At 41.7% G+C, this 26037-nt stretch overlaps 1 protein-coding gene across 12 annotated transcripts in view; it reads right to left on the minus strand.

The window, feature by feature from the left end:
* Window positions 1-26037, minus strand: part of msi2b (musashi RNA-binding protein 2b) — a 235939-nt gene that overhangs the window by 24615 nt on the left and 185287 nt on the right. For all 12 annotated transcript variants that reach the window (XM_047606668.1, XM_047606665.1, XM_047606664.1 and 9 more), the window contains exons 9-10: window positions 23102-23216; window positions 17644-17718 (exon numbers count right to left, since the gene is read on the minus strand). In XM_047606668.1, coding sequence (XP_047462624.1) covers window positions 17644-17718; window positions 23102-23216 — 190 coding nt within the window. The remainder of the gene's footprint in view (window positions 1-17643; window positions 17719-23101; window positions 23217-26037) is intronic.

Genomic DNA, 26037 nt, shown 5'->3' on the forward strand with positions numbered 1-26037 from the left:
GTGGTGTGAGGTGGAAGATATACTGTATGTAAGGATGAAAAAAAAAACATTTCCCACAATCAGATGGCCTCATCTGTTGGATGATTTGCCAGTCAGGAGAGACCTCCGTCTGCAAGATTATGTGTAGACTGGATAAGTCTCTTGTTTCCGTCTATGTAAATACTCCTGTGCAAATATTTATAGCACTTGAACTTCGTAGATATATTATGTATATCAACATAGACGTTAATAAATCTGTCCAAATTGTCGGTTTATGGTACACTAATAAAACACAGGCTTTAATTCCATGCAAATATAAATTCACTTTTTAAGGGTCTGATTATTCCAACAAATATCAGGCTAATAATCAGACTGTAATTAAGCCAACGCAGTATCTGTGAATTGTAATTACATTGTTGGCCTTAATGAACACAGTAGCTAGAGGTGGCTGACAGAGGCGAGTCCATGCCCAGGGCTTGGGCTCTTCTCTCAGCACAGGAATGGCATGTCATTAGTAGTGGTGATGAGATTCCTCACTCTGGGCTCAACACCGTCTATGCCTAATCAGCCACCTAAAATTATCTCCATAGGAAATGCTTTCCTCACTAGCAAAAAAATGATCTCCAAATTCCCCCAATTGCGAGTTTTTTCTTGCTTTTTTCAGCAGGATGTGTGTGAATGTGTGCACTGTGGTTTAGACATTACAAAATGGCACAGGACACCTTAGAGGATTATTTTTTGAATGCTGTGGAGGTGAGAGGAGCACCAGCGGGTGACCTATTTTCCGAGCCAGCCTTGTACTGCTATTCCTCGAAGAGGGGCTCGCACAAAAGACTGATGAGACGGGGGACGGGGGGAGGAGGTGAGAGGGCAGGGTCAGATGAGCCGCAGCCAAAGAGAAAAACACATAGCTTTTCATCAGCAGGCTGAGAAGGAGGTAATTCACAACTCTGTCGACACAATATGACCATGAATGCGAGTGTTGGGTGTGAGGTGCCACCATGCTGCGACTGGCAGGCAGGTGAAGAAGAGAAAGAAACGCCACTTTTCCACCAACTACCTAACAGCTCAGGAGACAATAAGGGACCGGTGTAGCATGGGGACAGGAGAAAAAGAATTTGACAAAAATGCAACTGAAATCAACCACGTATGCGACTGCGGCAGCACCACGCCAGCAACCGATTCTAGCGGCTCAAATTATATTCTCCGCCTCTTTTCATAAAAACACAAATCAACTCTGATACTATGCTAATGATGGCCATGCACCCCTGCATTTCCACTTAGTGTCCCCACGGTTGCTGTGCAGAACAGTGTTCCATGCAGCACACTCCACCTCTTACTCCCTCTCTCTTTTCCTAAGTGCTGAATCTATCTTCCCCTCACTGCCATTGTCATGACACCCCCAATAGACCCAGTGGCTTGGAAGTTAGTTGCGGGCAAAGTTGTGGTGAGAGATTAACTTTGCAGGATTAGGTGGGTTAATTAATAGATGGCTGCTGCTCATTGTTTTGTGCTCACGCTGTAAGAAGCCACCCAAGAGAAGCGCTGCAGCATTAAATCAATTTCATGGCCCTTTTATTACTGAGGAGATAAAGCCAATATTTAGCTTTCAATTCTTCACAATTATTGGGCCCCTGCTTTGCCACTTGAGTGGCTGCGCTTGGCTGGGGACAAGGACACATCTGTTTATGAGCTGTGGAGGCCCGGGGGCCTTGGTGTCCGGACTCCGGGGAACTGTCCTCAGCTTTCTCTCGTCGAGCCTGCAACGCAGAAATTCAGCCTTCCTCAGAAAGGAAGAAAGATTAGACCTAAAGAACGACGAGGACCGTCTCTCCAAGAAAATAATTACATTTTCTGAACGCAAACATTTTGCTGAATAATGGCTTTTAAAAATTCTATATACAAATGTATATATAGCAACTATTCAAGTTGAAGTTGATTTGTTTGCTGCTTTTCCAAATTTGACATTAACTTGATCATCCAACTTTAATAAACTTTCAGCTAAAGCAACTTGGCAAACTGAACTGCATCACCTGCTCCATGCTAAATGGGCAAAACGTAGATCCAGAGCTCATAAAGCTATATTTTCTAACCGTACATAACACATGCTGGAGCTTTATGTCTGTATAGCAGCATTTTTCTTAGGCGCATGCTGGCTCTTTTCCTACCCGCACCTGTATTTTATGAGTCTCTGTGAACTTCACTGTACTGAAGTAGGAGGAGAGACACAGTAGGGGCAGTGTCAGTAGTGATCAAACAGCACAGAGCAATTTTTTTGTCAAGGTTTCCTGGGGATTTTTGCTTGTGCCATACTGGGTCAAAAAGCTTAGTTTTCTCTATTACAAAACTGTGAAAGCAGCTTTAAAAGCAATATGATATTCAGGAAAGTAGAGAAAAGGAGGCAGCGTGGTTGGTCAAACTTAATTGTAGCCTCTCTTTCGACAACTGTTGAGGTCTTTTGGTCAACATGATCTCAAGGTGATCTGTAATTGCAAGATTTTACCAAATTATCAACTCAGATGACTGAACTTAAACTTGATCCTATCTTCTGCAAATAAAGCCTTAAACCTTTATTCCAATGCTCTATTTCTGATACATCCCCAAAGATCTTTTTGGCATACAGCCTTTCTAGCCACAGACTATCTTTCTCATCCTATTACTCAGACAACATCGCAATGAAAAGTTGTTGCATTATGCATCAATAAGGTCCTATTTATGTCCTACTAGTCTGACGACAACTTGACTGATGTTAATGTAATCTGTACTGTTCTTTGGCCCAAAACTGCCAGCAGCAGCTCCCCTGTCATTGACAAAGGAGCTCCATCAGTCACAGAGCACTCCCCTCATTTCTGCTATAAGAAGACTGTCAACTGTCTAATGCACAGGAAGAGCCCAGCGACAGTGGATACGGAGGCCACATGAGGCCATATAGATCTGATCAAATTTTAAAATATGTGAAGCTGAAAACTAATGGGGCCTTGAACTACACTAAAAGCGCAGCTCCAGTGATCTCAAAAGGTGTACATTTTATGAGGTTTAACTAGACCTTAGATTATAGAAAATTATCAAATACAATGGGGCCTTATTAAAATTTGAATTGGAATGTAGTTAATGAAGGTTAGCTTGGTGGCTAGCAGATATTTTATGCTAAGCTGCTTAACACAGTGGCTCGGTTCAGGAGAGAAACTGGAGAACAACGTTTTCAGCCCGCAGCTACAGTCGATTTTGGGGGGAAATGGAAGGAGTGAGACAGATGAACAGCAAAGAGCAATGATGAGTGAGACAGATGAACAGAGAATAACAGCAGACACATGAGTAGGAGAGGAAGAAAAATGGATAATGAGAAATAGAAGGAGGCATAAGACCAGGACGCTGGTGTTCGATCCCGAACCCCTTGCAGGAAATAAAAGCATATATTCTTAGGTGACAGTATTAGATGTTGTGAAGAATATATATATAATAGGTATACAGCTCAAACTGCTGTTTTATGTATGTATTTTGAAGAGTGATCTATCTCCAAGTTCATTGTTCAGAAGTTTTAAAATTTTTTTTTGTTACGGTAGCCGGGCAGATGAAACTGCACAACTTTTAAAGGCATCATATATTAGGAAATAATTTCAATTTTTCCATTTAAAAACTAAAATGTAGTCTGTAAATAGATCACTGAAAATAGAAATGCAATAGAAAACTGCAATATCCATAAGGTATTTAACTTCTTAAATTTTATTTTGATTTTGCATTGTCCTCATTTGAGTATTTATTAAATATTCTTAAAGATTAAATGAGTAGTTCATACACATTTCTTTTTAAAATTACAATCGTGAGGCACATTTCTGTGCCTCACGATTGTAATTTTTCAGAGTGAATTCTATGTGTAAAATGTAAGCAAAATATAAGATCTCATAAGAAGTGTTTCTTCCAGACTCCCTTTGACATTAAGTAGGACAAGCCAGCGGAAATAAGTCTGTTGAGGAGTCGTGGCAGACTCAGTGAAGCACACTGCCTTCTCACAGGATGAGCGAGGCATTCTGTCAGAGATGGGAAACTGACTCCACTTCACATTTTGCTTCATCAATAACCTTTGATAAGATACGGAGAAACACATAGAGACAAATAAACAAAACAAAAGAAAGAAAATATTTATCAAAGTTACAAAAGAGACAGCCACCTAGAAAGACATCTTTTCATCTCCAGACTGACAAGTGTCCTATTGTTGTCATCCTTCAGCGCTACTTTGTTGTTGTTGAAAGCATCTCTGGGTTGTTATCAAAGGCATAAATCACAGAGCTAGAGAGAGCCAGGTGGCTTTCATATGAACTACTGCACACATGCTCATGTCTCACCTCTCCTCTGATCAGCGGAGACCTACAGTACACACAGAGATTTGCACGCACATAAAATACAGAGGCTGGTGTCTGGAAATGAGCCAGAGAGAGAAAGAGCATTCACATGCACGCCAATAATTCAATTATAACCAGACTAATGCAATACGCATATTATTGCAACTCTCATGTAAACACCTTAACCAGGTTATCTTACTCACATTAAGGTCTTAATCAGAGTAAGCATAACTTGATTAACAGAGCTGGGTTGCTTGTCAATCATTCAAATTAATCTCACTGTGCGTACGTCTGGTTTGTCTCAGTGTTTGGATTCGGTGCATGCGCCGCAAAGGTCGCACAGAGAACGGGATGCCAAGAGATGTGTTTGAAACCAAATGGCTAGAGCAGAGATGACAGAAATAGTGAAACAATTAAACAGGTAATTGAGCACTTACACGAGGACGCTCCATACTAATAATTTATTCCTTTGTTGTTTTGGCATGTCCTCCTGTAATCAAAATGGACTAAAGGGCTCAAATTATGACTGGAATTATGAGCTGTCAAAATGCAATTGGTTTGAGGCTGAGGGAGGCAGGATTTTCCCTACTATGGGAAGTACCAAGCAGTGGCTAAGTGGCTTTGCAGATGTGATTAAGTAAATTGAATGTACGCAGTTTTATAACATATGAGAAAAGATCAGCGACAATAAAACAACAACAAACACTGGAGGAATGGTTTGACTTCAGATTGAGAAGGTAAGCTAGGAACAGGAACGTGCCAATTAATAATCAGTGTTTGGAGGAGTGTGTGTCTGGCACTCACCAGGTACCAGTCTAATCAAACAGACATTTCTTTACACTATCAACTCTGGATGGAAGTCACAAACACAGGCTCGGATAAATATGTTGAAAGCCATGCGTAAGGCCAAGTACAAAAAATGGTTGCTATGAAGCAACTTACGTGGATATCAACAAACACGATTGAGAGAGTTAAATAAACTAACCTGGCTACAGAGATACATGTACTAAATTACGATAACCAGTGGAGCTGTTTAAGTAGGCCTGGTGGTTGTTCACGATTATCATCTGTTTCTGTCCTGAATCAGATCTGTCAAATTGTTTTCTTCACCGTTTCCATGATGCAATACAGAGCATCCTCCGTAAAGTGTGCGCAGCTACAGCTAGTGTTAGGTAACCTGCGACTGCTAACGACTGAGATAAGCATAAACATCCAGTCAACAATTTGTGGGAACAGAGACTCCACAAATGAATGCTGGGGATACAGCTCAACTGTCATGTCATATACTGTATTTCGCTGAACTCTGAGTCATACATTGCGTTTCTGTGCTACAAAACACGTTCATTCTATTTTTGTGTGAACCAAATACACTGTTGTGCAGTGGAGTGCAATAAGTATGATATATTTTACCATCTATCTTTAAATATTGTAAATGACAATGGTCCAAAACAATGTGAAAACCCTTCAAATACCTTAAAAGCCAGTGTTTCAAATCCTTCACCCACCAGCAGCAGTACAAAGACAGCTCTTAAGCCCTCTAGAAATGTAGTGGAAAACATGTGCTGTGCAATTTTGTACACGCCACAGATAAAACTACAGCATCCCAGTAAAATGGATTGACATGTTGGCGAGCATTATGCCAACTTCTCAACTACATTTATCATTTTCCATAAAATCTGACCACATTATGTCATCATACCATGAACAAACCAAGTTAAGAGCTTTTGCCTTGAAAATAAGGTACAGATGCAGTAATACTGGTCGTAAACAATGTGTTATAATATTTAGAGCTGGCACACAGGCTTTACAAGAATAAGAACCCAGTCTCTGCATAGTATAAAAAAACATCAAGTTTCTGTTTCTGTATAGTAAGGTCTGAGTGGTCTCTGATGCATGTACATATGAGTGGGTTGGTATGTGTTGGATATGTGTGTGTGGGTTTTTTTTTTTCCATAAACCAAGGCTGACACTTTCTGTATGTAATGAAACTATTTGGTGCTGATCCTTTGCCATTGCGACCTTGTGGCTCCTGATTGGAGAGAGAAAAAGTCAATCACAGAAGTGCAGTGGGTCCAGAGCTCAGCAGAGCCCGGCTTTATGGTGGTAATTGCACACGTATCTTATACCTTTCAGCAAATAATGAGACCTGGAAGGAGATACTCTATGGTCAAATTTCACCAAGTACACGGAAAAACATCCTATGTGTAGTCGAACTGCTTTATCCCTCTATACTTCAAAAATGTGTTACAAAAATTAGTTTGACACATCAAATCAGACCATCTGAGCAACTGGAACCAGAAATATAGGACATCATTCAGAAGACAGTGTGTTTGGAATCCATGGCTTCAGGGTGCTCAGGAGAGCAGCACGTCATCAGGAGCTTCCAGGCAGTAAACATATAATGTGTGTCTTGTGGGGACATTCAACCACCTTCACAAGAAGGTCAAAGGTGCAAGGGGCCGGGGCAAGTAGGGACTAAAGGATTTGCTGAAGCACACTTCAGTAGGGCGGATCCTTGCTTATGAGGGGACTCAACCTAAAGCCCCTTGAGCTGAAGAGCAGTCTCCATACTCACCAAGTTGTCTGTCCAAAACAGCATAATAAACTGCAGATTGCCTTCTCACACATGTATACATGCCCTACGCATCTTTAGCACTAATGCATCAATCATAAATTAGAGGCAACAAAAGTACTTTTCAGACAGCTGGACACTGTGAGCTCAGGAAAAGCGCAGTGTCTTTTTCTTTAGTTCTCAGTGACAAGAGAGCTGTTTCTTTGTAGCTGAAGTGCGTGGCAGCATAGCATCAAAGAGGACAAACTAGGCTCTTTATTGAAGTGTAGCCACACTTTCGACCTCTTCTTTGTACTCCTTCCCATGCACTTCAGTATAAAGGAAACAGTTCCTATGCTACAGAACTGATATAAACACATTCCACTTCCACACATGCCTCACTATTACTCAGCCGCTCACACACATGCAGGGGTTGGAGATAGAGGAAAGGGGAGAGAAACAATAAGGAACAGAAAAAAAGGCATTTTCAAAAAGAGAAGGGAAATCTGCCAGAACAGATAAGGCTGAAACATTTAAGTCCATTTGGTTGTGGAAATTGTGACAGTGCTTTGAGAATAAGACAAGAGGTTTGGTTCACAACCTTAATACTGAGGCAGTTTATGATGGTGACTTAAATAGAGAGAGACAGACAGGGAGGACACAGATGTCTGACCTTGCAGTGGTGCTTATGTAATGGTCTGCTTCAGTGCATTTAACTGCAGTGTTCCTTTCCAACCTGGGATCAGTAAAGGCAACATGTCTCTGCAGTCCAATCTCCTCTGACATCAGTTCTGAGACTGGGAGAGTATGAAAAGGTCCTGCGAGCTTAGACTGAATCAGTTGTTATGGCCGTGCCCGTGTGGTCCCCATGGAGCCAATCATACTAATTAAACTAGACTACTTAAGCCTCCTCTCATTAGTGTCCAAGTAAACAGCCTTAATTTTTTATGCATTTTAATGCCCATCTCCCAGTTCTGAGGGTGGTAGTGGACCAGACAGATGAATGATGAAGGGGGGTAATTTCAGGTTTTCTCAAATGAAAGAGAGTGCATTAAGTGTCATTTTACCATCCAAGATAAATATGTGTTGCTGGATTTGCGCTGATCATCCCTGCAAAGCAAATTAGAGTGATTTGCATGGATGGTTCTTTTTCAAAGTAAAATGTTTTAACAAATGTATTAATATTAGTAATAGTACAAACAATTACCAGAAAAGGCAGCTTTCTAAATGCTATTTCGTGAGTATGATTTTAAACCAAGCGCTAAACAGATTTCATTATATTTTAGCCAGTTCCATGCACTCTAGTTACACAATCAAGTGCTGCTTCAGATACCAGGGGCAAGTAGGGTAAAATGTGGCGTGACCCAAAAATAGCACTGCTTCCACTTGATCACTGGAGCTGCAAACAGTTTTTTCCATACTCAGTGAAGGTATGCAGAGGGCTGTATCCTACAATTATGAGTATGCATGTATATGTCCATCCACTAGGAAAAGAGCAGAGCTGTGCAACTGGAGAGCTATTAGCACAGTCAGCAGGAGGGAAGGATGGAAGGATAGAGGGAAAGGAGGGGGCAGCGGTGTGGAGTCCTAGCAAGTACCCTACTCACTTGGTTTGGAGCTCTCAGACAGTGGGTGGCATCAAAACAACAGGCAGCAGACAGAGAGCATGGTCTCTCAGGCACACATATTGTACTCTTCTGCTTACTTCCATGTCTCTGCGCCTTTCCAGCTCTGTTGCTGGTCTCCAGCAGTGTCCAAAGGTGGCAGCCATGTACGAGGCAGGACAGCTCCAGTTTCATTTCTAGACCAGCAGCTCAACAGCCGAGACATAATGAGTTTTAGCGTTGCCACTCTGCCTCTTACAGCAGCTCATCTTCCCCACCACAGGAACCTAGACTGTGGGTCTCCATGGCAGACTGTTTGCCTGCTTCTGTGCGTGAGGATGTGCCTGCTGTCCAAGGGTGCGTTAAGGCCTGGGCAAATGAGGTGAGCGTTCTCTTCCACTTTCAGGAAATAGTAAGCCTTTCAGAACTGCCTGTGTAAGAGTGCAGTGGCTGGTTTTTGCAGAGACAGGCTCGCACACCCGTAGAGATGCACGTGCATGTGCATGTGACCTAAGTGCATGTGAGCATGCAATGTGATCTGTCTGCGCTACGCACATTATTTACACAGACAAGTTAAACCACACAAGAAAAAGATAAACAAAACTAACAGACAAACACAGCAAAAAACACTGATCCCCCGGTTAAGTGCAGAGGGACATGTTGGTGAAGGGTTGCTACACCTGTTGAATCAATCCGATAGTGACTTCCTCTGACAGGAAAGCACTAAAACAGAGTGGCTAATGGAGAACAAAGCTGGTCTGGGAGCAGTCCGGCTTTATGACTGCACTCACAGAAGTAGACAGGGTGTGACATACAGTGCTGTCCACTGATGTCACAGCAACGCACACATACACACACGCGCTGCTGTCTCTGGGAATGGAGTCAGGGCCCGGGGAGCTCAGAGAGTCTGCATGCGTTATGGTGTGTATGCATGTGCAGTCAGCACTGCTGTGGAGACAATGAGTCAGAGAGGCAGACAAGAAAGCAGAGGGCCCCGGTAGTCGGTCCACCTCCTTTGCGTTCGCACGCAGCATCGAAGAGCCTTTGTGTCAGTTTTATGTCTGTGTGTGTCTGAGGTGTGAGTGTGTACAAGACGCATTGTGCATGGCTGTTCAAGTGTATGAGATCACAGTGCTCATCATCAGGCCCTATTTTAAGGCCTGCGACTCATGGAGTGCCCCGGCCTCCGCAGACCCATTGGGCTAATGATCAGCCTTGGCAATTAAAGCCAATCTGTGAGTCAGTGTGGCATCAGGAGGGCCATCTGCTTCCAGCCCTGTAGCACTCACTCTGGCCTGTGGGACCACTTGCTGGGGTCACAGCTCACCCAGCTTGTAGAGAAATGGTCACAAGATCTAAGGAACAATCTGCTGTGTAACTCTAGCTCAACAGAAACCTGTTCTACTGATGCAGTCTGGCTGTGTGCGCCACTGTCTCAAGAGTGCCGTAAAAACACAAACCGTGGGATCTATCTTATGGAGGACAATGTTGCATGTACCCATGACACAAGTTAGCTCCACATCAGCCTCAGGCCAGTGATTCTTTCCACCTGCTCCAGTATCGTAGCCAAGATCTGTACTGAAATGGGAAATATAAGATGTCTGAGCATGGTGTCCCAAACTACATTATCATCCACACGGAGAGTAATTAACTATAGCCAACAAGAAGAGAGGTTAATTTACAAAAAGTTTGAAAAGCATCCTACACACTTTAATTACTGGAGAAACTAGTTTCAGCATCGCCACAACAGGGTCTTTACCCGCAAGGGGATATTACATTTTCAGTGTGTTTACATCTGTTATCAGCTTCCCAACCACCTGTATGGAGCTTTAAATTCCACTAACCTGTTCAGAATCTGGTTCCGAAATAAAAGACTCTGCACCTGATGTTCTCCAACAACATATCCTCTTCCATAGCATTTCAAAATATACTATTTCATACAACACGAAAGCACAGGCCTGAGGGCAATCCAGTCAGTCCATTTTACACCAAGATTTCATTGTATCCTCCAACAATGGAGCATATACAGCCAATAACTACGTCACCATACATCCAAACCTATATCCTGGGCCACCAACTGTATGTGGAAGGTTCACAGCTCTGTGTCGACCATCTCAACACATTTCCATCTCCCAGCAGCAGACGGCTACTAAACCCTGGGGGGCTAGCGGGGCAATGCCCTAGTGTGACCTCAGGTGCATTTATCATATGCTTGGTTGGCTCTGACCCAGTTCATAGAGGCATTCATCCCTCAAGAGCAGCCGCCATCCTACCAGTTGCACAAGTCAGCAGTTCGTTTTTCCCTACGTACCACCTGCTGGGAGGGCAGCTGCTTCTTGTATGTTTGTATTCTTCTCATAGAGGAAATGGGAGTTCAAAAGGTCATCAGTCTTCCTTTCGCTGTTATTCACAGTCATATACAGCAACAGAAAAGCTTGGTTTCAAAGTCTGACATGGATTTATGCAGAATATGCGTTTTACCCTTTACTTTTACTCAAATCATTGCAATGCAGAATGGCACCTACACAATAATACACCTTAATTTAGTATCTGTCTGGTCAGACATTGAAACTTGTTTTTCCCAAGTTAGATCTAAACTTCTTGCTTGATTGTGCAACTTCTTTAGTGGAACTGGTGCGACATTAATATAAATATACATACTGTGCCTTAGGGGTTGATGGTCAAGTTGTTGCCGACTAGTCGATGACATCACACTTAAAAACAGTGTAGAAAGTAAAGCTTTGCAACAAAAATCTATTTTCTTTACCTGAATACATATTGTAGAGTTTCATACAAAATAAGCTATGCAGGTTTTCTCCAAGGTAACTGAAGCTTGAACACGGGCTGCTCTCGGCCATAGCCCAGGGCAACTCCATAAACACCATCAGTGTGACACTTCTAATATGCTCTGCACAAAAACAGTAACAAAAAAGCTCTACAAACACAGCAATAATGTAAACTAATAGAACACAACACTGAACATAAACACATGAGCTTTTCAATACTGTGTGCTGAAGATTATATAGATTGGCACTGTCAATAGCATTTAACTGTACTTCACTGTGTGTTGTAAGATAATATGTTGTTGCCAGGATAAAAAAGGTCTAATAACTTAAGACAATGAAATTGTTGATGTGCTTTAGGTGAGAAGAGGTTAAAGCAGCCCAGCAAGAACAGAACCTGTGGCAAAGACTTCCTCTTCATACAGGACAGTCTCGTAGCTTAACTGGCCACCCTGCATGATTCTCATATTCAGGAGCAAGAGAAGTTGTGGAATCCAGGACCACCTGCTGAGGGAAATCCTGTTTACTTCCAAGCAGAAATAGAAATCTACTGCACGCTGATTTAAGGCTTTTGAAATGTCATTTTCTGTCAGTTAGGTATGATGGAGTGTGCTGTTCTGTCTCAGGCATGGTCGGTTGGTGGAGATGGAGATACAGAGGGATGGAGGCTACCGCGGTGCTATCCCACACGTCATGTCTGCTGCGGTAATGAGGTCTGACAAAGACAAAGCGTGTGAAAAGAAAAGGATATGGCAACAACACAAGAAAAACAGATGGAAAACCAATCCACCACCAACAACAACAAACCAATCCAAACGCAACACACAAACGCTGCCTATTATAATGTGTTGTGAGAAGGACAGAAAGAATGCAAAGAATTTCTTATTAACATTCTGGAGGGTTTCTCTCTTTAGTGTTAAGGTAACCTAAAATTACTCAATCCTCTGCCCTCATTGCACTCGTCCTGCCTTACTCCTGCCCTATGCCTTCCTTAATTATCCTTTTCCTCTGTTCTTTTAATACTCAAGAGGCTGACTCACTGGACCTGAATTGCTGTTTGCCTGTCATGACATCTGAAATAGCTGGATGACTGAGTGTTATGTCTTTCACTCACTCAGTCTGTGTTTCTCCCCTGATGGGACCCCAAGAACATCTTCATCCCTGGTTTTTCAGTGTAGCATAATGACCTCCTAGTAGCAGGCCTAATGGAGCCATAATGGTCACTTATGCCAGGGGAGGCTCTGAGGGCACGGCTGCGGAGGCAGCGAGTCGCACAGGAAGACGGGAGAGTGGAGAGAGGCTCCTGGTTAAGTCCCTCCACCTCCGCCTTTTCCCTTCGTGCACCGCTGCTGAATCTCGGTCTTTGTATGAATCTGGCATTTGTGTGCGCGCACGTTCAACTGTGCATTCATGTGCGTGTAATGAAAGGAACTGATACAAGACCGGTTAACAATGGAAAGTACAATATGAATGTATGAGGGGTGTATCCCTGCTTTTAGTGTTCACGTCTACAGCTTATTCACAGGCATAATGCACATACAGACTACATTTTCTTTTTTTAATTACATTTTTTCCTCAGACAAGCTCCTTATTCATGCGTACACCATATGCACAATAGAGTGTACTACCATTCTCCAACCTCTTCATATTTCTTCTTCTATATTTGCCGCTACTGCTGGCAGAAATGATACTGTACATAAACTACAGAGCACAAGCTTATTGCACTTATTGCTTTCTTTCTAGCATTTGCATTTTTATTATGCACAGCAAACACAAGGATCATTCACTATATCCTGTCTTAGTCTAGGGTAGTCTGAGACAAGTAAACAATGCTTCAATGCACTGGAAGGCTGTGATCAAAAACAGGATATTTCATTTGAATGTGACTTCAAATCACTTAATCATGTGAAGTCCTCCAAACTAGACACCTGGTTAAAATGTGGCACATCTTGGGATGTTCCCCAGGGCGCTGGAAGTTGAATAATACAATAGCACATTTATCAGCTAGTTAATGCTAATTAGACTGTTGCATAAAAACGAGAATAATGTACAGCGATGTCCCTTATGTCTTGTCAGCTCCTGCTTTCTCTCTTTCTAGCCGTACTCACAGCTGTGTTTGGCTGTTGAATTAGAAAAAAAATATTACAAGATACTCAAAAATTAATAATTATCTTACGGTAGGGTGGAGATCCTCTGGTAATGAAAGCGTACTTTACAACCTCAACTCAGACAAAATAAAAAAGACAAGCTGGTGCAAATATTTGGAAATATATTAGGAGCAAGATTCAAATATGAGGCATAAGGCAAAGATTTTAATTTCAGTCGACCTTCAGAGTTCCCTTCTTCGAAAGCCAACTTAAATTCAGTGCAGTCCAACCATTTTTTAACTGTACTACCTAGGGGATGGTGCACTCTAATATCTGACAGACTCAAAGTGAGGTCATTTTGTGCCTCATTTTAATTCAAAGATACTTTCAATTTTAGTTTGCTTTTTGCAGTCTGATAAATGTTGGCTCTGGACTCACATAATTTAAATAAAGCTCTGTGTGCTTGATTTTTATACTTTGATTCTTTCCGGTGCTGCCATCTGGGATGAGCAACAACTCTGTTTTCAGTGAAAGTTACTTTCCGGTTTCCTTTGGGCTAATGTGGACATTTCTCAAAATCTCACTGCCTACTTTTCTAAATGGAATATCACATACGTTATTTTTCATTATATTTATGGCAAAAAAGGCAACACAGAGGCTATGTTTAAATTGGTTTGATGCCACACTTTTGCACAATAATCCTACGGCTTTAGGTTGAAAGGCAGTGGTGTATGGGTTGAAAAGCTGAGAATGAACTGAAGTTCGATGACTCACATGTCAGCTACGTACCTTGACTCGTGCTAAGTGATACTGATACCTACATTCACGGGTGTTCACCACCCTGACATTCCTCTAAAGCTGTCTTTAAGAGTTATAGAGGTCCCCGCCAATGCTGTCATCTCAGTTTAACAGCACATTTATTATTTCATTCAGTTGAGGACAGTAACAGTGCAGCAGCTGTTGAAGAGTATCCTAGGGCAAACTGCAAACAAATACATTCTCTCATCTACTGCTGGCGGTATTTAGTTTCAGAGATCTAATACACCGGAGGTGGATGAAACTTCTTAAAAGTTCCTGATTAAAACCCACACAGCAACACTATGTGGTTAATTCAAAGTACACTGTTCATTAACTAGCCTGCTAGCGTCTGCTGGGTTTAACTAATGTGTTCGCTTTCTCAGCAAGTGAATTTCAATTATGTAAATATTTATATCAGAGTGTTTAACACTACTTTTAAAAACTGGTGTCGTGTGAGACTAAAACAGAACTATCCTTTGCCATTTTTTTCCAGAAGCATGCTGCGTGTGTGAGGAAACAAGCAAAGAGAGCACTCAACGCCAAGTGTGGCTACTTCAGGGACTCAACATTAATCTGGAGATTTAGTTATAAACTAAGGGAAAATATACATCTATAAATATTTTCTTTCTCTATGTGAAGCCATGTGATAACACCAATAAAATGACTCTGAGGGAAGTGTGCTAATTTAAGATAAAGCTAGGAACACCTCAGCACAAGTGCAGGGCTCTACATCTTAAACAGTGCAGGTGTTTACATCCTCACGCAAAAGAGAAAACAACAACATGACAACACTCACAAATCACTGTTTCTCATTCGCATGCATACGCTGCAGTTCCCTGAGCTTGCATTTGACACTGACAATTCCACTGCTTGCCATCAAAGTCCTGTACATGCATCAGCACAATCTGAGAACGTGTGATATTTTTTATGGCGCCCAGATTAGACAGAGAGGACGGTTACCATCATCCCAACAAACAAGTCGGCCTGAAGCAGTGGAAAATCCATTACTTAGGCAACATACACAAACCACTAATTATATCCTCTACAATAAATACATTCTGATGAATAGGAAAACACAAGGAGGCTTGTTGTTCTTGGGATGGTGCTTATTCGTTGCACATCCTTACCATTTGTAATTCTGACGTTAAGGTAAACATTGCTGTGGCTGCAACACATGCAGCACAGCCCATTGTCTCGGGGAAAAAAGTCAAGACTAGAGTATGACGCTGAAATTATCCTGCAACAGTGTAAACAGTTCAAATCTTTTAAATTGTGAATAATGCCTTCTTAATCTTCCACACTGTAATGAGGAATGCAATATATATAAAATGACCTTTTTAACACATCTGTGCCAGGGAAACATCTGTTGAAAGTGCTCAGAGTGCTTTTCCGACAACGTTAGCCGCAAATAATTTTACAATAGCATCTTAAATACCAATAAATAAAACAGTTTGGCCTTTGGCGTAATGCTCCTATTGCTGTTCACTTGCACGGACAAACAGTTTTTGACAAATGTAGGGTGATGTGATTTGCATCAGTAATATATACAGTACAGTATCGGGAATATGCAAAGCCCTCTAAGTGCATTAATAAGTCATGATGTCTGCGCTGTGATAAAGTATTTTGCAAGCAGCTCACGGCCGACAAATACAGACACAAACATATTGCATGTGATCGATATCAAATGCACTTTGTGATCAATGTTGGAATTAATTGGGAGTGTCATAGTGTTTAACAGACAGTGTGCTTCCAGCCTGGCTGGCTGTACAGGAGGCTGCTTTTTACCCATCTATTACTGAGGTTGTGTATACTTCACCTCTGTTTTAGCTTCTCCTTTGTACACTTGAACTCTCTTTCAGCTGCGGCAGATGTCAGCTTTGATTTCTCTGCTTCTGTGTATGTCCTATTGCGTTTTTGTAGCTAATTCAGTGTTTCATCACTGATCAATGTTTTATCACTGCTTTATCTTGACAATTGAACAATTGCCTGAATGCCTTTTTTTCTGTTAACAGTGGACCCCTGAGGTTTACAGGGTGTTAAAAAAAAAAAAAAAAAAAAAAAAGCCTTGAAATGCTGCCCACAATTTATGCCTCTTGGATCTAGTCATCTAGCTCCATTTATTTAGTGTGCTTCAGCGAGGCGGTGTACAGTGTGGAAGACTTTGATCTTAAATTGAAGACGCTTCCCACATCTTAGTAAGGAAGGACACTAGTCAATATTTGGCCCGAGGTTATTTAATTTGGACAAGGTGTTTGATTCATACATTAAAATTTCCAATTACCTGTCGAGAGTTGAGCGAGCCCAGAGGAGGTTGTTTTAATCATACAGCTTTATCAAACTCTTTAAATTGAGTTTAACATGGACAGCATCATACATTCTGCCCCGGGGAAGGTGATATCCTTTAATTTGTGGTAAATAGTAAACATTTAAAAAATCCATGTTCAGCTAGAGTTACTTATACTAAATAAATGCTCATCGCTTCTTTCTCCTTCAATCGCTCTCTCTTATAAACTGATAATTACTCATTTGGACAGATACTAAAGCACATCTTAGCTGTGTGCCGTATTATAAAACCATTCTATTTATTGTTGGTGTGACTAAGGATTAATTTCAGTTAAATTAAATGGTCGTTATACTCCTAAATTGTGTTATTTTTTAATAAAATGAGCACATCTGTATGCGTCTCATGTTCGTCCACATTAACGAGTGGGTGCCATTCCCTTTTTTCCATCAGAAAATGTTGTGGTCAAATATAAAACTAGCATATGTCTGATCTGCAGGTGGTCACAGCTGGACCTCCTGTTTTACTATTCCTGAATCTATTTCACAAAGATATTACAGGAGATCTGAGCGTCTGTCAGATATTTCCCATTCCGTCTTATCAGCGGAAGGAATGATGTCTGGCATGGCAAACAAAGTATGTGTAAAGTCCCTAAATAAAGCATGAAATTGACAGGATGCCTGTCTAAGTAAGGCACCGCGGAGCCACAGGCCCTCTTGCAGCAGACAGGTACAGCTGCTCACCTCCAGACTGCACGCCTCCTATTTGGACTCCCATTAAAGTGCCCGGCGCTGCGAGTCAACACTTTTAATGCAGAAAATGACTTCATTCATTTTCCATTATAAGAAGCACGTTTTTAAAAATCTGCCAACACAAAGAGATGCTTATTTTTCCGCTTCTCCACAGAAGAATTTGCATACATTGGACCAGTGGAGGCGAAGAACTTCTCCCATTTTAGACGTTTGGTCATGGTAGTGCTCGAGTATGGGATAAAAAGCAGTACGCAATTTACTTCACTATATGTCAGCTTTCAAGACATCGTTTAGAAATCCAGACACGTAGGACACTTATAGCCCTGCAGATTATTTGGTGACTGACGTGTATATTGATGATCATGTGCGCATGTGGATGCAAGCACGTGTGTGTCTGATTGTGCTGCTTGAGAGTGCAAAACAGAAATCAGCTGCAGCATTGATATTTTAAGAAAGCCTTTAACTCACCAGGGAACTGGTAGCTGTAGCTGGGTGCAAATCCAGTGTATCCGCGGCCGTACGTTGCCACAATATTAGGGTAACCTGAGAGAAAGAAGAGACACACACATGTTAGACTGCAGCTCTAACGCTCACTTGCCACTTGATTAGGTACACTAGTGAAAATAAATGCATTCTATTATAACCGTCCTACACAAAGCCCCGTTCTTGACTGTTCAGTTTATATTGAAATTAGGTAATACAATGGATGATCATTGTAGAGAATAGTTTAGTGGTACTGTTAAACTGGCTTGATTTAAATCAAAATCATAGAAAACATGTAGCTATTTTAAAAAAATACTGAAAGTATTTATTTTTACTTGTGTACCTAATGAACTGGCAAGCGAGTGTATATCCACTTAAGAGAAGGAAACTAATCTTGAAAGGATGGCCTTCAGAGTCGTACTGAAGTGTTCTCATTTTGTCAAACAAGCTCTCATGTAATGTAATAGCCTTCAAAAAATAAAACTAGAATAACATAAACACGAGCCTGAAATAATTAAGAGGAAGGATCGCACTTTTGGAATTAACACTTTTCTGAGTTGCCTCGTTTGAACAACAGTAACAGGCAAGAAGTAATTTATTTTTACGCCTGCAGGCAAATAAAGAGGTGGCATGTATTTATAGCTTATAACGTTAATGGTACATTGTCAACTGAAAAACACTGCCTGTGTGCGCAGTCTGACAACAGGCACCACCCTCAATCAATGGTCAACTGTCACAGTTACATTAAACTCTAATTTTGATCACGCTGCTCTCGTTGCCTGCCCGACGCAACTTTGTTTTACGACTGCTCAGATCATGAGATCTCGGTGATTAACTCGGTGAGTGAAACGTTTTTATGACATGCAAGAATAATGGCCACAGCCATAAACCTAGTGCCCAGATTGTAAAAACACTCACTTTTAAGGGAAGCAGACCTGGCAATTTTAAATATATGTATTACATGGCTGCTAATATCCCTCTTTAAATTAAACAAGTTACTTTACATGGATCAATATCTTGTTTCACATTTACACATTTAAGGCGCTGCAACAGAAGCCTTAGAGCAGTTAATTAACAAAGTTTTTATTTTCTTTCACAAGCTTCATTTTCATACATTTTTTTTTCTTGTTCAGGTCTTCATTGGGGCTGGGTATTAAGAGCTGGTGCCAAATTTGGTAAATAGCTGGAAACCAAAGCACTGATAAGCTGCTCTTGGTTCATAACTGTCTAATTCATTTTCTCTCTTTATTTAGCCATAGGTTCCCAGGCATTTTTATAGCTCTGTGTCATAACACTTTATAGCAGGCTCCTTTAAAAGACGGTGTCTGTTTATGTTCTGGGGTCTTCACCGTGGCAGAAAGGTTCCTGTTTTAATATGTCTCCATGTAAGTGATAGCTGCGGATTTGCACCTGCAGCTTGATATTTATTTGTCTGTCGTTTTGAACTAGGTTTAAAATCGACTTGCATATCTGGAAAGGTCCTCTCAGTTGTTAACCCTCATCATATGTATAGCGATTACCAAGTGTAAGATTTGTTTAACCAATCAGATTGCTTAAACAGAAACATAACCCACTCTTTTACTGCTCCCCTGCCCGACTGTGATGAATATTTTTTGGAGTTTTCTGGACATTAACTGTGTAGAATCTCAGGCCAAACACATTCACAAATAATGTCTTTTGGTGGTGTTTGAGCTTTGTTTTACAAATGTTACATAAATAAACATTATGCAGAAGAAATCTGGAAATCATTTAGTCACTTCACTAAAAAAAGCAAATTCAGGGGAGCTTCCACAACAGGAAAATGTAGGCCAGGTTACCTAAAAATGCAGGCGTATACATTTTTATTTAGGTTTAATTCATTTTATTTGGCTATGACTTAAAACATTTAATGTATTATATGTAATATTCTTTATTTATGTAATGATTATCGGTCTTGGTATGCAAGGTGGGATTGTGAGGGTCTTGCCGTTCTATAATAGATTCTAATATATAGTACTTTACCACACAACAATGTTCTGTACTTTACTACACAATAATATTCTACTTGTAAGTGGATTCTCCATAATACCAATATCTTAATGGTTAAGATAGAAATGCTTTGCCTACACCTGAAGAAATATTTAACCAAACGTCAAAGTCAAACTTTGTGTGCGTGCTTGCTCAGAAGTTGTGCAGTCCCTGAGTGTATGGAGTGTTGCAAGGAGGCCCCAAAGAGGACCAAGTGTCATTAGAAAAATTTAAGAGTAGCAGATGTATTGTTCATCTGCTGTCATGATTCTTATTACTACCACAGACCCACCAGTTAATTAGCTGGACAGTTTTCAGACAGAAGCAGCTGTGGGCAACATATTGAGAAACAGGGTGTGAGGGTGCAGGCAGCTAGGAAGCGGGATACAGACAAAACAAGAAATATGAGGCGAGTGGGTGGCGGAGCGAGTGGGCCTGTGTGTGAGTCAGTGAGAATTTGAGCACCATCAAAGGTAATACAAACATAATTAACCCTCTAATTATGGTATATGTCTAAGTCTTTATCTGTTTTCCTCAAGCTATTATCACCTTCAACCATAAGCCTGGACTAAATTACCTAGTAGGATGAAGTCCTTTAGGCTAGGAATGAATCACACGAGCCAGCCTTGATAACTCTTTCTTTATTGTGTGCAAGCTTCCCCTGAGAAACTGACCTCGGAAACCTCTTTCAGGCTTACATGTCATCAGTTCTCATCAGCTGTGTCATTTCCTGATAAAGTGGGTGCAGTCACATTACCACCGAATGCCTGGATAAAATATTGGGGGTGGCAAATTCCTAAGCTTATGTACATATTGTAAAATGCTGCTGTTCTAGGGAAATTGTAAAGCCAGTAAAGCAGAAATGACATATATGCACTTGTATGCGTGAGTTTGCAGCATGAAGGTGTCAAAATATGCATGCTCGCGTATTCTTGTACACATACACATGTAAGTGTATGCGGGCGGCGTGCGTGTACGATTGCTAGAATGTGTGTAGATGCTCTGTTCTGTATGCTTCAGAGCCTGTGCCAGCTGGAATCAGAAAGGTTGACCTTGGTCATAAATATCTAATCAGTGTTTGCTGTCCATGAAAAAGTTCAATTTATTCCTGACCCAATGGGAAAATGCCTCTCTCAGACCCTATCCCCGTCTCTCGCAGACAAAAAGAAATTCAACTCTGAGAGACAGTGAGGGGGACCTTAACCTGGCATGGATGAAGTGGGACAGAGGCTACGCTACAAAAAAAAATAACAATCCTCATCAGCTGCAGATGAGAAGTCATCACAGGGAAGCTACAGATGGATAGCTTTCACAAAACCCTTCATTGTTTGTTTGCTCCGAAAAGAACTGTGATATGAGGCAATGAAAAGCTATCACAGACTGTAAAGTATTGGATATTATGTGTTTGATACTGTCTTACTGTCAAACTGAATAAATGCCAAACTGAAATTGTTGGCTGAGACATCACATTTCTGTGTGCTTCTTTTGTTTCTCCTCCTACATTTTCTGAAATGGCAAAAACCTTTTCATTGTCTGACGTACAGCTTTACGGCAGGTTCCACGCTGCTAAATGAAGAAATTGCAGTGTGATGTGTGCACAAAGTGTCAAAGGAGAAAAAAACAAAGTGATGCGACAACATTTGAGTTAATCTGCAATCTCATGAAACAAGACAGTGGGAGGAAAGCAGAAAGCTAGCGAAAGCAGGAGATAACTCTGTCTCTCCTACCATTTCACTAAATGAAGCCTGCCATTGTGCCTGGCCTTGTGGCGGCTTCTTAGTGCTCTTATTTGCCTTATTAATATGCATGCTAATGTACCTATTTTATGGCTCAACAGTTCTGATTCACTTTAAAATCAATTATCCATCTGGTACACCCATACCTCGCCCGGGCTCAAATGTGTATTAATTTCAGCAAACATACATCGGCACAACACAATAAAGATAAATGCCTCGATTAGAGGCAGTAAACAAAGGAGCTAGGGATGGCTTTAATGAGATTTGGCACAAAAGGAGCTTACACTTTCTTAAATAATGAGCCTAGGGTCCCTTTTTCCAAATGCAAATTATATAAAGGAATGTTTCGCTGTCCTTGTTCCAATTTCATTTAGATAAGAGTGTCTCCAAACAAGTTGGCTGTTAATATTCTCACATGAGCACATCACTGCCTTTCTGCCTGCCGTCTCCCAATGGAGGGGAAGAGTGCTCTCCTCTTCGCAGACACATTAGTCTGTAATAAGTTCCGAAAAGTTCACTGTGCTTGTTAAATACTTTTAACAGATGAGATGGAACCGGGAACGACTTAGATGGGGCTGATAGAAGCGCTGGGCCTGACTTATCAACACCCTCACCACAAATACGGAAAGGTCAAGACTGAAATAACCCTGACAGATTAAAGCAACTGTATATAGATAAATGGACAGATAGATAACGTGGACAGGCAGACTGATATAAAGTGGAGATAATTTGCATACTACCCTTAATTTTTCTTGGCGAAAATACTATCACAGCTCAGGATAATGGAAAAAAAGCAACAGATAAATGTGGATCAGCTCTCGGATAAAAATGCATGACTGTGGCTCTGCCTGCACCTGCTACAGGGGGGAAGGGAGGAGCTACTCGCAAGGCAAAACGAGCCTCTTACAATCATGTGTCTTTTCCTTCAGAAGGAAAAAATAAATCATTTATATGACGGCAAATCCATTTGGTTGAACAGCACAATCAAATTATAGATAGGTAGATAGATGGGTAGATAGATAGATAGATAGATAGATAGATAGATAGATAGATAGATAGATAGATAGATAGATAGATAGATAGATAGATAGAAGGATGGATGAATGAATGAATGGATGAAAGGAGGGAGCGAGTGCCGTAGTGTTAAATAAAAAGGCCACAGGCATGGGCTGGATGGTAATGAAGAGGGGTGGGCTAGCAGCTGAGGTCCCTGTAGATGAGATCTCTCCCTGACATGTGTGTCCCCTTCATTACCCATTAAGGGGGGCACAGTGATGAATCCTTAATATGACATTACACCAATTTTCCTCTTCATTTAGCCTGCTAATGTGCTGGTCTGCTCCTATATGCCCAGGGGCTGTCGGTACCAGACTCAACCAGAAATAGACCACAGTGGCCACTGGTGGCACACCTTGAAGCAGCCTAATTAGGGGCAGTGCCCACCTAATGGGGCTATCTCAACAAGAGTTTGTAGAAGTTGATTTTTTATTTTTTTTTTTTTCCCACGTCAAGGTAGCAACTAATGACTGAATGGTGAACCTGTCTCACACATCATCTACATATTTGCAACATGGAAAAAAACAATGTATCACTTTAAAGATAACTGTTATGCATTAGCTTAGTCAAGCAGTCAAGCTTAATATATGCATATTTTATAAAGGATTACTTGTTGGATGTGTGCATATGTGTGTGAGACTTACTCAGCATGCCCATCCCCAGCATGAAGGCATCCATGGTGTAGGGCAGACCCCTGGCTCGCCCTCGTGTACCTGGTGGGAACATCACCTCCTTGGGCTGGGCCTTCTTACATTCTACCTATGTAGACAGACAAACACACGCAGACAGATATGCACATGTACACACACAAACACACACGCACACACACACACACAAAGACAAACCATTAGACTGTGTAGGTACACAACCAGACAGATCTGACAGGGCTGTCTCGCCGCTTTAAGGCGGTTTTCTATTTGACTTGCATAGTGCTAGATGTTTTCCATAGAGGGGGAAAAAAAACAAGGCTGAGTCAATCTGAGCACCTCACATTTTAGAGGAGAGTCTCCAAGGAAAACTTACAATCATGCTCCTCCTGCATTAAAGCAAAGGTTATTGCTCCAGTGAGCATGTGCCCAGCGCCTCGGGGAAATACAAGCTAAATACTTTCCAAGAGTTTGCGAGACATCAAGGCAGGAGAAGCTCTGTTCTCCAGTGCTATTACCACAGTTCCACACTGTGACAATATGTCCAGTCTCTTTGTGGAAGCTTTTCATCTTTTTATCTGAGCTCAGAATCATTTCGAAAGAAGCAATCTCTCTGACAAACCCTTACATATCTATCTGTTTGGATTAACTAAAGCTTTGTCAAGGTATTTTATCATCTAAAGCTCGTCAAAAAAAAAAAGAAAAAAAAAAAGGTGTGCTTCAAAACTAAATATGGCTGGTTTTATTTTGTACACTTGTGTGTTGTTGCTGGGCTGAAGTCCCCAGTGTCCCACAGTCCAATCCCACCTGCAGCACTCATCTCCTTCCTGCATTTATTTCTCTCACTCCAGTTCTCACACAAACAGGTTTGTTCATTTCCCATCTTGCAAGACTGACATCTCCTCCTCCTACATAACACATATCAAATGAGGGATGTGACAGGGGCAGATGAGAAGAAGGAGGAAGATGAGAGTCCTATTTACCACGTATCTATCCCATCTCTATGAATTATAGAGAAGCACGGGCGGCTGACAAGAGTGGCATGGTCTTGTGCCTGTTGGTTGTTCTTTGGTAGGCTGAGTCTGTTCACCATGCCGCACAATCTATTTGCTCCACTGCCTGCTTGGCATCAGCCTGTCCATCTGTTTGTCTGTTTGCCTCCTGGCTCTTGCTTGCTTCTCCCTACTGCCTCCACTTAAGCAGGGCTTTCTCGGCTGCTGCGATTCACATGTCATCCTGGCCTGCTGCACAAGACAGGCTACTGCGCCAATGCAGTCTAGACCTCGACCAAGGTATGGCCTGGCATCCATACAAATAGGCTTGACAGTCCAGTGGCGCACAATGCCATTCACCCACAAACATACATGCACAGTGTTCGACACAACATGCCACTTCCAGAGGAGAAACTGAAGTAAAGCGTCATGCTTTTAAGAACTCACTGTGCTAAATAGCTAGTTTAACAAGCCCCCACGCTATCCAGAAGATAGAAAGAGATGTAAAAAGCTAACATTAATGAAAAAGGCTTCTATCACAGAGAGAAAGTTGCTGTGTTGAGGAGCTGTGATTTGTTGCTGTTAGCAGCCCTTTTATTTGAAGCAGACCAACTAAAGTACACAGTTCCCTCAGCCACTTTGTAGCTGTCACAGCTACTCTGCCCTCCTTGCTTGCCTGGTGTGGTTTGACATTGTGCCGAAGAGAGCACAGGAGCTCTTATCGTCAGAGAATGACCCCCGGCATGGAAGTTGCAACCGGGTTGGACAAATGGGTGTGTTAGAAATCTGGGCACAGTGCTGGGACTTTCATATGTTCACACGGCTGGGTGACAGTCGAGCTCTACCTACAGCGCAGATGTGGCAGTGTCTGATTAACGTCCTCCAGTAACCCCTGCTACACTGAGCGAGGTGGACGTTCAGGTAGCCTGCTGGGAGTAAAACAGAGCCGGGTGTGAGTCATGTCTACATGCTCTCAGGTGCAAGTCTTTGATATTCAGAGCGAGGGCTCCGTGTCGTGGATTCAAAACCAGTCAGGAGCCGGGATCTGCGATGGTGCGATGTGATGGTGAGTGTGTGGGTGTTCACTTGCAGGAGCTTTCAAAAGTGAACTAAGTTAAAGAATGAGGAAAGGAGAGGACAGAGAGGCAATTCTGAGTCCGACAATGAAGGACTACAAAGGTTCTGCAGCCGCATGTTCGGAGATTTAAATTTTGCCATGTGGAAGGCTTAACCTTTTACCACGCAAACAGAAAAATAATAACAAATTTGAAAGTTTTTTTTTTCTTCCAGAATTAAATTATGGTTTGTGGAAGCTGGAAGGTGTTTGAGAACCATTATGCATTTTAGAGAAAAAGTACACCCTGTTAACCTGCCCCGTCTATGTTGCCAGCAAAGGTAGTATAACACAGGAGATCTAAAAGTCTCAAACACACACCTTTACAGTATAAATACAGGAAGTGGATTCCTGCTACACTGTATTGAGAAGCTGTTGTTAACTCAACCAGCATGCCTTCAACATATATCGAGATGTTTCCTCCTCTGCTGCACTGATGTATTACAGCTGATAGCTTATCTCTAAGATTTGTGTCAGTCTGTAACAAAGTCAGCGAGGCTGGAACACTTTACATCAAACAGTAGAGTCTCTACACAGTTAATGTGTAAATCTTTTTAGCAGGTAATAGGAAACACCGCCATTGCCTGGATGTATAAATCGCTCGCCAAGCTGGAGGTTTACTAGAACAGTTCATCCAGATTTAACGTTCATTGCCAATCACTTTCTTGCCATCACAGCTCTTGGGTCACTGTGGCTCAGTATGTAGAGCAGGTCGCCCACAAACCGGAGGTGTAGTGGTTTCAGCATCACAACATACCACAGTGCCCAAGTGTGCAAGGCACTGAACTCCCAGCAGCTTCTGGTATGTGTGTGTGTGTGTGTGTATG

This window comes from Mugil cephalus, chromosome 15 (genome assembly GCF_022458985.1).
Source record: "Mugil cephalus isolate CIBA_MC_2020 chromosome 15, CIBA_Mcephalus_1.1, whole genome shotgun sequence".
Lineage (NCBI taxonomy): Eukaryota > Metazoa > Chordata > Actinopteri > Mugiliformes > Mugilidae > Mugil > Mugil cephalus.